This window comes from Bactrocera neohumeralis, unplaced genomic scaffold, assembly GCF_024586455.1.
Source record: "Bactrocera neohumeralis isolate Rockhampton unplaced genomic scaffold, APGP_CSIRO_Bneo_wtdbg2-racon-allhic-juicebox.fasta_v2 cluster09, whole genome shotgun sequence".
NCBI classification, from domain to species: Eukaryota; Metazoa; Arthropoda; class Insecta; order Diptera; family Tephritidae; genus Bactrocera; species Bactrocera neohumeralis.
This window is the reverse complement of record NW_026089622.1, coordinates 28,777,561-28,791,734: the sequence shown is the minus strand read 5'-3', so window position 1 is coordinate 28,791,734 and position 14,174 is coordinate 28,777,561. Positions and strand designations below refer to the sequence as shown.

At 40.1% G+C, this 14,174-nt stretch overlaps 1 protein-coding gene across 1 annotated transcript; it reads left to right on the top strand.

The window, feature by feature from the left end:
* The first annotated feature begins 1,022 nt into the window (after positions 1-1,022).
* On the top strand, positions 1,023-11,422 carry LOC126764700 (uncharacterized). The gene is made up of 2 exons (XM_050482351.1): positions 1,023-1,850; positions 11,363-11,422. The coding sequence occupies exons 1-2, from the start codon at positions 1,023-1,025 to the stop codon at positions 11,420-11,422; spliced, it is 888 nt and encodes a 295-aa protein (XP_050338308.1).
* The last annotated feature ends 2,752 nt before the right edge of the window (positions 11,423-14,174 follow it).

The following is a 14,174-nucleotide window of genomic DNA, read 5'->3' as shown; positions in this document are numbered from 1 at the left end:
AGGTGCGTAGGCTGTTTAATAAAGCCAAGCGCACAGGCAGCTGGGAAGAATACAAACGGCACCTAACAATCTACAATAGGGAGATCAGGCTTGCCAAGACAAACAGTTTCAGGAAATTCTGTGACAGCGTCTCCTCGACCCCGGAGGCAGCTCGGCTGCATAAGGCGTTGTCGAGAGGTAAGACGGACACAGTATTATCCCTAAAGAGACAGGACGGGAGCTATACGACTAGCGCGGAGGAGAGGGCAGAGACACTCCTACAGGCGCACTTCCCGGAGACGATTCAAGCTGACCTAACTCCAGCATCGGACAAACGTAGGCCGGACCGCTCAGACAGGCTGTCTGCAAAGAATTTGTTCACTGTGGACTCAGTCAGATGGGCACTGGCCTCTTTTTCAAACTATAAGTCACAGGGAGCGGACGGCGTCAAGGCACTTGAGAGAAGGAACGTTACCACTCCAATATGCAGATGGATAGAAGCCCTTCTGCGTACTAGGGTAGTGGAAACCACGGTGGGGGAAAGCAAGCTTTGTCTTGGCACCACAAGGGGCTGCCCACAGGGGGGAGTACTATCCCCTCTGCTATGGAGCTTGGTAGTAGATGAACTCCTTGAGTTGCTCGCCAGCAATGGAATCCGCTGTCAAGGGTACGCGGAAGACATCGTAATAATGGCGAGAGGCAGATTTGAAAACACTCTCTGTGACATTGTTCAAAGGGGCTTAAACCTGGCGAAAGGATGGTGCAACACGGTAGGGCTAAACATCAACCCAGCAAAAACTACCGTGGTCCCATTCACTAGGCGGAGATCTCTTCCGGGCCTGAGGTCCCTAACAATAGGGGGCACAGAGGTGGAAATGTCGAAAGAGGTCAAATTCCTTGGCCTCACTTTAGACTCGTCACTACGGTGGAGTAGGCATTTGGACTTAACGCTGTCCAAAGCAACGAGAGCACTTATGGTATGCAGACGCCTGGCCGGCAGATCATGGGGTTGCAAGCCAGGAATCATTAGATGGCTGTATACTATGATAGTAAGGCCTATTATCACCTATGGAGCGGTGGCTTGGGCCACCAAAGCAGCTCAGTCTTCGGTGATTCAGAGACTGTCAAAGCCGCAAAGACTTGCCTGTGTCTGTGCTTCGGGGGCAATGCGCACATGCCCCACTGTGGCACTGGAAGTCATACTGGAGCTCACACCGCTGCACCAGGTGATAAGACAAGCAGCAAACCACACCATGCTGCTAGTGTCAGCAGAAGGCTGCGGTAGAGGAAAGTTAATGTCCTCCAGACAGATGGACGCACTAGCGGAAAGCACACCGCTGGTCCTCCTCCCAAAGGACGGCACAACGATGAAAATAAACTTCAAAAGGAATTTCCAAGTTACTCTCGGCAGCAAGACGGAGTGGAGCGATTCCACGCTGGAAAAACTGCTGGAAGACAGTACCATCCAGTGGTACACCGATGGCTCAAAAACACCGGAAGGTATTGGGGCAGGTATTGCGGGACCGCGTACTAAGCTGTCCATACCAATGGGCTGCTTCCCAAGTATCTTCCAGGCTGAAGTTTTTGCCATAGGTCGGTGCGCTGAAGTCAACCTCAGCCGCAACTATCGCAACCAGCGTATAGCTATTCTCAGTGATAGCCAAGCGGCACTAAAGGCGATTTCATCATATGAGATCAAATCGCTTTTAGTCGAGGAATGCATAGAGAGGCTAAACCGCCTGCCCTTGTGCAACCGGGTGCACCCAATTTGGGTGCCAGGGCACAAAGGAATAGAAGGTAACGAGAAGGCCGACGAACTGGCCCGCGCTGCGGCAGCGTCCAAGGTGATGGGACCAGAACCATACCTAGCGGTAGGATCCCACACTTTTAAGGAGCTGCTCCGCACGGATGAAAGAACGGAGAGAGAACGGCATTGGCAACAGGCATCAGGCATGCGCCACGCCAAACTGCTACTAGGGGGTACAGTCTCTCCAGGTTCAAGGAACTTATTCACCTCCCCCGTGAAAAATTCCGTCTCCTCGTCGCAATTTACACAGGGCACTGCAGGCTCAGGAAACACTTGTCCAACATGGGCATAGTCTCCTGTGCTAACTGCCGGTTCTGCGACCTGGAACAGGAAACACCAGCACACCTAATCCCGGATTGCACAGCAATCTGTGGAAAAAGGCTTAAGGCCCTGGATTCCATTTTTATCAGCAGGGATCACATCACCTCAGTAGCGCCCGGCAAACTCCTAGACCTATTCAGGCTGCTGGGACTCTGGGAAGACATGTGATATCGTAGAGGGCACAATAGACCCTAGGTCGCGGTGCATTACCTCATAACATTTATCTATCTATCTAACTATCTATCTAGTAAGCAATGAGCAATGTGGAGTCTGCATAGGCAGAGATGCCCCGTTATTATAATAAAAGAATTTTTGAGAGTTGGTAACACTGTAAGGTTGGCACCATCAAACATGTCAACACATTAATTATATTTATATATTTTGAATATGTTATGAGCAAAGTTGATATTATGTTGCCGATTCAAAAGTCTTGTTTTAATGCGTTCTTCAATTCGAGTGGAACTGAGAGTACAAATACCGTCAAATGTTTGACAGCAAGTAAGTGGTCAACTTTTATATGGGAAAATGGAATTGTCGTTTTACTCTATCTTACTCGTAATTTTTCCTTATTTGCTCACCGTTTAGACCTACCCTGGACTACGACAAACATTTTAAAACCAAAGTCAGCTCAATCGGCCCAGCCGTTCTCGAGTTTTAATCAGACTAACAAACAACAATTCATTTTTATTTATATAGATAGATAGATAGATAATAATCACTAGGCAGGTGGCAACACTTTATTCTGTTAAGCTGGGATTTTTGTGCGATTTGAAGTTAATTTAATTAATAATTTTTTAAGTGATTTTATTGTACAGAAGTGATAATGGAGGAGGATGGAGTTATGTGTAGAAGTTCACGCAAGTGAGGAAAGTTCTCTGAGCGCCTTTCACTTGGGAGTGGCCAGAAACGATTCTTTTACACATGGCTCAAGCAGCTCCCTACTTCCGGTCTTTGACCAAGTATCCTCTGGGTAGCCTAAGAACATCCGTTCGAAGGTGAGCTAATGTGAGAAGGCGAAACATTCCCTACATAGGGTTGTGCGCTGGGTTTGGGACCCGCCACGTAAAAAACAATACCAATGAAAAAGAAAACACAGCCTCGGATGAGAGACCCCCCTTTTGATGACGACCATGGCAAACGGAATAAGGACTACGATTTGAGGGCATGCACCTGGAATGTCCGGACCCTTAATTGGGAAGGTGCCGCTGCCCAGCTGGTTGATGTCCTCGCAAAAATAAAGGCTGACATCACCGCCGTCCAAGAAATGCGACGGACGGGACAAGGACAGAGACAAGTAGGTCCTTGTGACATTTACTACAGTGGCCATATAAAGGAGCGCAAGTTTGGTGTAGGATTCGTGGTGGGAGAGAGACTCCGTCGCCGAGTACTATCATTCAATCCGGTGAATGAACGTCTAGCCACAATCCGCATCAAAGCGAGGTTCTTCAACATATCGCTGATTTGCGCCCACGCCCCGACGGATGAGAAGGACGATGTGACCAAAGATGCCTTCTATGAGCGCTTGGAGCGCGCTTATGAGAGCTGCCCCCGCCACGATGTCAAAATCGTGCTTGGCGACTTTAACGCCAGGGTGGGCAAATAAGGTATATTTGGCACTACGGTCGGTAAATTCAGCCTCCACCACGAAACATCCCCAAATGGGTTGAGGCTGATTGACTTCGCCGGGGCCCGAAATATGGTTATCTGTAGTACTAGATTCCAGCATAAGAAGATTCATCAAGCTACCTGGCTGTCTCCGGATCGAAAAACTACCAACCAGATTGATCATGTTGTGATAGATGGAAGACACGTCTCCAGTGTTTTAGATGTGCGTGTGCTCCGAGGTCCTAACATCGACTCGGACCACTATCTTGTTGTAGCTAAGATTCGCACTCGCCTCTGTGCAGCGAAAAACGCACGCCAACAAACACAAGGAAGGTTCGACGTCGAGAAGCTGCAATCACAACAGACAGCCGAACAATTTTCTACTCGGCTTGCACTCCTGCTCTCTGAGAGCATTAGTCAACAACTCGGTATAAGGGGACCGTGGGACGGCATTTCAAATTCCTTACGTACAGCTGCAACCGAAACCATTGGTTTTCCGAAAGAGCAAAAGAACAGCTGGTACGACGAAGAGTGCCGTGTCGCAGCGGAGAGAAAACAGGCTGCCTACCTCGCAACGTTACGATCGACCACAACACGTGCGGGATGGGATAGATACCGAGAGTTGAAGAGGGAAGCGAGACGCATTTGCAGACAGAAGAAGAAAGAGGCCGAAATGCGTGAGTACGAAGAGCTTGATAAGCTGGCCGACAGGGTTAATGCTCGAAAATTCTACGAAAAAATGCGGCGGCTTACAGAAGGTTTCAAGACCGGAGCATACTCTTGTAGAACCCCCAAAGGTGATCTAGTCACTGATGCCCAGAGCATAGTTAAATTATGGAGGGAACACTTCTCCAGCCTGCTGAATAGCAGTGAACGCACAACACCAGGAGAAGGAGAACCCGATTCCCCAATCGATGACGATGGAGCAGACGTTCCATTACCCGACCATGAAGAAGTTGGAATAGCAATTGCCCGCCTGAAGAACAACAAAGCGGCAGGAGCCGACGGATTGCCGGCCGAGCTATTCAAACACGGCGGCGAAGAACTGATAAGGAGCATGCATCAGCTTCTTTGTAAAATATGGTCGGACGAAAGCATGCCCAACGATTGGAATTTAAGTGTGCTATGCCCAATCCATAAAAAAGGAGACCCCACAATCTGCGCCAACTACCGTGGGATTAGCCTCCTCAACATCGCATATAAGGTTCTATCGAGCGTATTGTGTGAAAGATTAAAGCCCACCGTCAACAAACTGATTGGACCTTATCAGTGTGGCTTCAGACCTGGAAAATCAACAACCGACCAGATATTCACCATGCGCCAAATCTTGGAAAAGACCCGTGAAAGGAGAATCGACACACACCACCTCTTCCTCGATTTCAAAGCTGCTTTCGACAGCACGAAAAGGAGCTGCCTTTATGCCGCGATGTCTGAATTTGGTATCCCCGCAAAACTAATACGGCTGTGTAAACTGACGTTGAACAACACGAAAAGCTCCGTCAGGATCGGGAAGAACCTCTCCTAGCCGTTCGATACCAAACGAGGTTTCAGACAAGGCGACTCCCTATCGTGCGACTTCTTCAACCTGCTCCTGGAGAAAATAGTTCGAGCTGCAGAACTAAACAGAGAAGGTACCATCTTCTATAAGAGTGTACAGCTGCTGGCGTATGCCGACGATATTGATATCATCGGCCTCAACACCCGCGCCGTTAGTTCTGCTTTCTCTAGGCTGGACAAGGAAGCACAGAAAATGGGTCTGGTAGTGAACGAGGGCAAAACGAAATATCTCCTGTCATCAAACAAACAGTCGTCGCACTCGCGACTTGGCTCTCACGTCACTGTTGGCAGTCATAACTTTGAAGTTGTAGATAATTTCGTCTATTTAGGAACCAGCATTAACACCACTAATAATGTCAGCCTGGAAATCCAACGCAGGATTGCTCTTGCCAACAGGTGCTACTTCGGACTGAGTAGGCAATTGAAAAGTAAAGTCCTCTCTCGACGAACAAAAGCTAAACTCTATAAGTCGCTCATAATTCCCGTCCTGCTATATGGTGCAGAGGCTTGGGCGATGACAGCAACCGATGAGTCGACGTTACGAGTTTTCGAGAGAAAAATTCTGCGAAAGATTTATGGTCCTTTGCGCATTGGCCACGGCGAATATCGCATCCGATGGAACGATGAGCTCTACGAGATATATGACGACATTGACATAGTTCAGCGAATTAAAAGACAGCGGCTACGCTGGCTAGGTATATATTTACAGTGACAAGGTATATTTATTTCAGTTTGCTTCATTTTATTTTATTTTTTTTCATTTACATTCTTTCGCTATTCGCTGCTGTGTTGCGCAAAGTTTTTATTTGTTCTAGTGTTTTAAAACTGCTTGCTACATATTTTTTAAACTGTTTGGTTTCGTACTATGATTAAGATATTTTTTTTTGCAATATCTGTTTTATGTAATGAATCTGCTTTTTGTTTTAAAAGCCTAACAATAAGTTATAAAATCTTAAATCTATTTAAAAACTAGACAAGCTCAAGTAAGTGTTTGAGTTGTTTTGGTGATACGTTGCTCCTTAGAACGCAAGCATATCTCTTCTTTTAAGGCGTGTTTGATCGCAGGAATGTACCAAAGCATTAGCCAAAGGGTTGGGGTGATCTCACTTACTTCTTTACCATAGGAATACCAAAATATTTATGGATATTTTCATTACACATGTGCCATGGTGGACACGTGATTGTTCTAAGCATGTTCGATTGGAACCTTTATACTTGTATTATATCAATATTGGTTGCACAGGTCGTACCTCACAGTTGAATGCCATACATCAAAATCGTCTTTATGACCGCATTATATAATGTCTTTGTTGTCTAGGCTAAGTTTGGAGTTTTTATTTAAAAGCCAATTTAAATTTGCAGCTCTTATCTTCATGCAAGTTATTTTACTAGAGATGTATTTTCTCCATGTGAGCCTTCTATCTAGTTGAACACCAAGATATAATACTTAATTCGCTTGGGGTACTAGAATATTGTTCATTTTTACTGTCGGACACATTTTTGGTCTTAGCGAAAACGTAACATGCTTACACTTTTGTTCATTTACATTTATACGCCAGTTGGCTAGCCATTCTTCGACAGACCTTAAGTGCTCGGCTAATATTCTTGATGCTATTATGTGGCATTTGTTACGGCTCACTCAAGCTGTGTTATTCGCAAAAGTTGATGATACATAATACATTATTAGCTGTTGGAAGATCTGCAGTATATATGATGTATAGAGTTGGGCCTAAAACACTGCCCTGGGGTACACCAACCCTTCTCTGTCGTTCGTCAGATATGAAATCTCTCACTTTTACCATAAATTTTCTATTTTTTAAATAAGGCTCTAATGTTTTATACAATTCTAAAGGTAGAATGTTTTAATCTCATACAAAAGGCATTCATGAAACACCTTATCAAACGCCTGAACCACGTCTAGAAATAAAGCTGAACAGTACGCTCTCAAATGCTTTTCTTATTTCGTTAGTAATTCTATTTACTTGCTCTATCGTGCTATGTTTTTCACGAAACCCGAATTGGTGCGTTGGTATTATGTTATTTTCGTGGAGGAAAGGAGACATCTTTGATAGTAACACTTTTTCAAATATTTTAGAAAGACAGGGTAGAAGACTGATTGGTCTGTATGAAGACGGCTGTGTTAAGTCTTTCCCAGGTTTATCTATCAAGATAATCTACGACTTTTTCCATGAATTAGGATAGTTTCCGAGATTAAGAATTGCTCTGAAGAGCAAAGAGAGCACATCTACAGCAATATTTGGTAACTCAATTAGCATTTTTGGGATAATATTATCATGTCCTGGTGACTTTTTTGGTTTAAGTTCTTTTATTATTCTAATAATTTCAGTAGGTGAAGTCTTAAAAGACTCGAGTGACTCGTTAACTGTGTTGGGTAAGCTGGACAACGCGAAGTTGTTCTTTGGACAATTTGGTTTAAATACCTTTTCTAGGTGATTTGCAAAACAATTAGCCTTTTCCTCGTCACTCGAGCCCAATTTCCATGTGTCGTATAGGCATATTGGAGACAATTGGTGGCTTCATGGACTTTTAGGCTTTCCAAAGGGAATTGTGCTTGCTTGAATTTGGACACAGCTTCTTTATAAACATTTCAGTGTTGAATTCTTCTTCACGTTTAATTGTTTGTTTCTTAATTTACGTACAGCATTTTAATTGAAGCTGAGGGGTAGGGGAGCAATTTATCTGCCATTCTTGTCTTGTACGCCTTTTTTCATTTATAAGCTTTTCTATTTCTCTATTAGTAATTTTTTTGGCACCAAGCGGCTTATAGTTTTTGTTTGGTGTTGCTAAGACAGCTGCTTAAGTTATTATATCATTAAGTTCATCTATGCTTTCGTCAATATCTCTTCCTGTATTTATTTTGTACTCAACATTAATGTGGCTACTCACGTATTTTTTATATTTTAGCTAGTTCGTTTTATAAGAAGTTAAACCCACTTTTGGATCAACGAATATAGGTTGTTCACATAACTTTATTAGTACAGGAGAGTGATCAGAAGATAGATAAGTACATGTATCAGCTGTTATGTGCGATTTATCTATATTTTTGATTACAGCAAAATCAATTAAATTTTTCTTACGGTCTCTAGGCCAATATGTCGGCTTACCAGGAGATATTATGTCAAGGTTATTGTGCTTATTTATAATAGTGTGATACAGCTGTCGTCCTTTCGGATTAATAGCCGTGAGCCCCAACACGTGTGCTTTGCATTGTAATCTCCACCTGCTAGAAATATATGGCCTAGTGTTCCAAAAAATCTTTAAATTGGATGTCTGTAATTTTAAACCGAGGTAGGCAGTATATGGCCGTCAGGTTTAAGTCCCCACAGCGATTTTTTATAGTTATTGTTGTTAACTGCGCTGTGGCATAAGATTCTAATGCGTGGCGATTTCACCGTTTTCTAACCCACACTGCTGTTCCTCCATGTGCCTTTCCATCGTGCTGATTTGTAAGATAGAGTCTAATTCCCGGTATAAAGAAATTGTTTTTGTTCGTAACATGAGTGTCTGACAATAGCATTACATCAACATTATTTTCATCCAGAAATCTAATAAGTTCGAATTTATGTCGGTTAACACCGTTCCATAAAGAAATGTTCAATACACTCATTTTTTACTTAAAAGCAACAGAAACGTTAGCAACATTTTGGCTTGTGATTTGATTATCTCTTGAATCATATTTTGCAATGAAGCCATTAATTGTGTCATACATTGGGTCGGGTTGAAAATCATAGTTACAACGCTTCCATTTGGTTGGTTTTGAGGCAATTGCATTTGTGCAGTATTGCCTTTCACCACGTTTGCATAGCTCCCTTGTGTAGCATTGTCTTTAAGATTTACTGGTTTTGAAATATGTATTTCAATATTTTCATTAGGAGGAATATTCAATTGGTTCTGGCAGTTTGTACATTGTGCTGGACCATTTCTCTTATGTGGGTCCTCCACGGTAACTCTGCGATGGAGCAGATATGTTAGGTTGTGAATCGTGTGTATTTCATTTTTCTTTAGTTGGTTAGAATTTGGCATTAATTCTATTTTGAACATTGGCTGTGGGACTTTGTTCCTATTAAAAATATTTACTACAGATTTAATGCTAAAACGACCTTCTTTCAGTGCTTCTTTAACTTCGATAGAGTCTACCGAAGACTCTATACCTTTTATGACAACAACTAGGCCTTTTGAGCTCTTCTGCTGAGTAGTAATTCTAGTTATTGTTTGGCAAGTACTTTACAATATCAATGAAACTTTTTCAGTGTATGTTTGAATTTTTGTTTCATCTATGTTATTTTTTTTCAAGGACACAATATGAAAATTATTTGTGCCTATTAAACTGTTTAATTTTGAGACAAGTGCATTTGCGCTACACTCACGCAGACAGATTGAAGCGGGTTTGGCATTCACGACTGTGGTGGTACCCTTTGCATCGTTGTTAGACTCTTTACTCAGTAAGGCAAATCTGTTGCCATTTAGAATTTCTGGCTTTTTATTATTTGGCGTGCCTGGTTGAAATTTTTTGGTATTGACCGCTGATTTAATTGAACTTAATTTATTTTTTACGTTAATATAGCGATCAATACCAGTCTGAGCAGACGGCTCTTTTTTGCTTGGTACATTCTCACCTTGCATTTTGTTTTCCTTCGCTGTCCGGGTGCTTGCTGGTACCTGCTTACTGGTTACTGTCAGCGTTGTTTGTTGTTGCCCTATTGCTCTTCTCTGCTGCTTCTGCTAAGCTGAAGCGGGATATACACTTGCAGACTTGTATGCATACCATGTCGCAAGTCAGTTCACTATACACTTGTGCGACCAGTTGTTCAAACATCATTTCGTTATAATCGTTGATGTGGACGGACATGGCCTCAGAAGAGGAAATTTTAGCGCTGCTTGTAATTTCGGTGTGCGCGGAAAATGAGGAGCAAACAAAGGCAAAAAACGAAAGCAACGCTTTTGGGGTCTTCCTGTTGTTGTCACTTCGTGCTCTCGAGGGAAGTTTAGGTGGTGAAAGTACCAAAGCGTTGGCTATGTATGTCCTCTCCACCAGCACCAGACTTTTCAGATTTTTTAATTTTGCACAATTCTCAACTATAGGAATTTCGCATGCCATTAAGAGGATCGCCTGCTTTTGAGGTTTCAATCGATTTTTTTTGGAAGGGAAAGAAATAATGGATTGAATCGAAATTTCTAGGTTATAGATATATGTACATTTAAACATCATCCGAAATTTTTTTTCATACGAAATCTTCGATATTCCGCCTTTTGGAAGCAATTGGCCGATATCGGACGGCGGGAAGGAAACAGGTCGCAATTTCTTTCGGAAATAAGCAATTCAAAGAGATTCATATATTTTAATAATTTATCTTCTAGTTAAACTAAGAAAATTCCAAAAAAAGTGTAAAATGCTACTGTTTTTTTTTTTAAGTGAAAAAAAATGGTTTTTCACCAAAAAAAGTTTACTTTATGTTATTTAAAATTTGTTCAAACTTGAATTTTCTAAGTGTTTTTTTAATTTAAATAGAAGATAACTTAATGCCACAGATAATAAACTTTGCCCCAATTTCATACAACGTGTAGTTTTTTTCTATCCTGCCCCCAATTAAGAAAAATCGTAAAAATTACTAATGTGACTGATACGCGCACAACCTTTCACTTCAAAATTTAATTAAGTAGGAGATCGGTCTGCATACCGCACTATACACGTTGCTATCCGTCGCAACAATGAGCAGAAAGATTTCAATTTTGTTCATACTTGTATGCATACCTAGAATTTGGTATGCATACCTGCCCATACACAATGCGACGGTCTGCAATACTTGACATGTAGCACAGACATGTCTGCAAGTGTATATCCTGCTTAAAGTAGGTATTTAAAGAATGCCTACGACCTTGCTGTTGAGACTGAGCAGCACTCATATTGTTTGTTTGATTGTTTTCCTTTTTTGTTTTTACTTTTTGTGTCGTGCACAATTTGCTTATGTTTATTAATAACAATTTGTGTGCACTGTTTTGCTATTTGCTTGTTTTCAATTTAATAAATTTTTTGTTTCTTACTTTGTGCATATTTGCTTTTTCTAAACACAGAATTCGCGGAGCGAATTAAAAACACGTCCGTACACCTTGAACACTATGACTTTTGATTAACAATTAAAAATATTTTATTGCGTTCGATTTTTTTTGTAATTATTTTATTACTACTGCATTATTACACAAATTGCCATTATTTATTTATTAGATTTTGATTTTATACTGTTTTATTTTTATTATGGCGTGTAACTTCCCCCATTTTAGTATTAAAGTCAAGTCAGATCGCTATGTCTCATGATGGCTTTGACTTAAATATGCAGGACTGAGAGGAGATTCTATTATTGACGGTAAAGGGTTGTTCCTGTTTAAATTATAGATCGGTTGAAATTTATTCATTTAAAGTTTATAAGCATACGAGCAATGGCTTTAATGAAACCGGTCGGAATCTTGTAACCGTTATCGATAAATTTAGGCACTACGAACAATTGTTCAAATCGTTTAAGTGTCTGAATGATTATTCTAAGCCCGCAGCTAAGTGTAAACGTCCTACTGTTGGAGTAATACATAGTTCCTTGTACAGAAGAGTACTTATCAGTTGACCTTATAAATCTTTCCTCATCTTGCACTCAAGATGATAAAGCGTCAACATCCAAAGAGCTCAATTCCCAAAAACTTTACCGAACGGTAAAATGCGTCTCAAAATGAGTGCTAAACACTTGCTGAGTATTCTTTTCCAGAATATTAGTGGTCTAAATACCAAATTAGCTGATTTATATTTAATCAGAACTAATTGTAACTTTCATATAATTGATTTGCAGCAACCTGACTAAAATCGCACATTTTTAATAATGGGATCCTAAACAGCGATTTTTAAGTGTTTAGATATGATCAACTGAACAAAATCTTCTATTCCTTGTGAAGATGTCCTCGTTCCTGGTACTGACTCATTTTAATTTAAATGTATTAGGGTTTATGTTAATAGTTGCTTTATTTATTTAACTCTGTCTTATAAACTTCCCAATCGGACTTATCCGTATATATGCAAAATGCTTCTTTGATCAATAGTGCTATCTTAATGACAAATACTTGTAATTCAGATTCAATAAACCTTTTGGGTGATATTAATTGACCCTGCCTCAATTCAACCGCCAACGCGTAACGGAGCCTCCTGTGCAATAAACTGTGTGAACATTAATTTTACTATTTAAATAAAAAAACCTTCCTGAAAATAACAAGTTTCTCTCTCAAACCAGAAATAAATAGGATTACTTCACGCGTACAAGACGTTAATAATCAAATACATATATATGTGAAATTATTAAATGTAAAATGTTCTAAACGTTACGCATTTTCAAACGATATTAATTCTAGCACATAACGAATAGAACATACGGGTTTTACGTGTAAAATACTGCAAAAACCCGAAAATTTAAAGTTATAGCTTAATTTACAATTTAAACGTGTAAAATATGTGCATCATCTCGATCATTCGATATAACGGCTAACGTTACATAATCTTGAGCATACGATTTAACGGCGCGTATGTGTGTGCAAACAAAATGAAGTTTTTAATATAAAACGAAGTACATAATTCGCAAAAATGAGAACCACTATAGCCCTGACAGACGAGCAAAATTAATGCGCCTTAAGCAACGCTAATGCGCATTGCAATTTTATGGTGACAGACGTCAGATAGTGAAATTTGTTTATTTATTTCAAAAAAAGTGAAATAAAAATGAATAAGATAAATTATTATTAGAAAATTTGGTAATTTTGGAAAATCAATATAAATTTTACGAAAAAATTCGTTTATTATTAACTACGTTAAAAGATAATAGAGTGAAATTAAAAGCAATAATTGATTGTAATGCGGAAATAGTCTGCGAAAAAGTTAAGAATAATGGAAAAATGGATAGCAAACTGTGCGTTGTTAATTAGCCCTGACAGACGAAAGCGCTAATATGCAATTAGCAGAATTTACCAAATTTGGGTGGGCAACACTGCTCAAAAATGGCCGATTTTTGCTATTTTTTGACAGATGTCGCTTGAAGTCTGCCGCCTCCTTTGCGTTTGCAGCATCAGAGGTAAGCAGTTTTATATTGCTAATTAAATTATGTGCAAGTATATTAACAAAAACAAATTTTAATGTTTTTAGATGGCAGAAAATAAACAATGCACAGTTGTCAATATAGGCTCAACGAATTAATACAATGAGAGAATGAAGAGAAACCTTAAACGAATATGAATGAAACGTACCGATAAATTCCCATCAAATGTAATTGTTATGTGAAAAACTTAGTAGCAAATACATAAAGTATATTTAACAATCGATGGCATTACAATACCAGTTAATTTGTATTTGGTAGGCGATCAACTATTACCTAGAGACATTTTACTAGGGCAAGAAAACTTTATAAACAATATAAGAAATTAAAGTTTAAGTAATAAAACGTTACTATCGACGTTTAAACAAATGAATTATGAAAGAAATATTCTCACTTCCAAATATTGAAGAATGTCTTTAGGAAACAGCGCGCTATAAATATTTTACAACACTTGAACTGAATAGTGGGTACTATCAAGTTGAAATCGAACCAGAAAGCCGTAAGAAGTTTTAAAATAAGCTAATTTGGCATTGAATATTTCAAAATGCGAATAATCATCGAATGGATTGACTCCACGCCAAGCTAAAATGAACCCAATACAAAATTATGACCGACCAACAAATGAAGTTAGAAAATTTCTTGGGTTGAGTGCGTATTTTCGAAAACTCATTCCAGGTTACGCAATAATATCTGAAACTATTAGAAAACTGTTACGTAAAAATTAGATCTTTAATTTGAACTATGCCCAAGACAAAGCCTTTAAT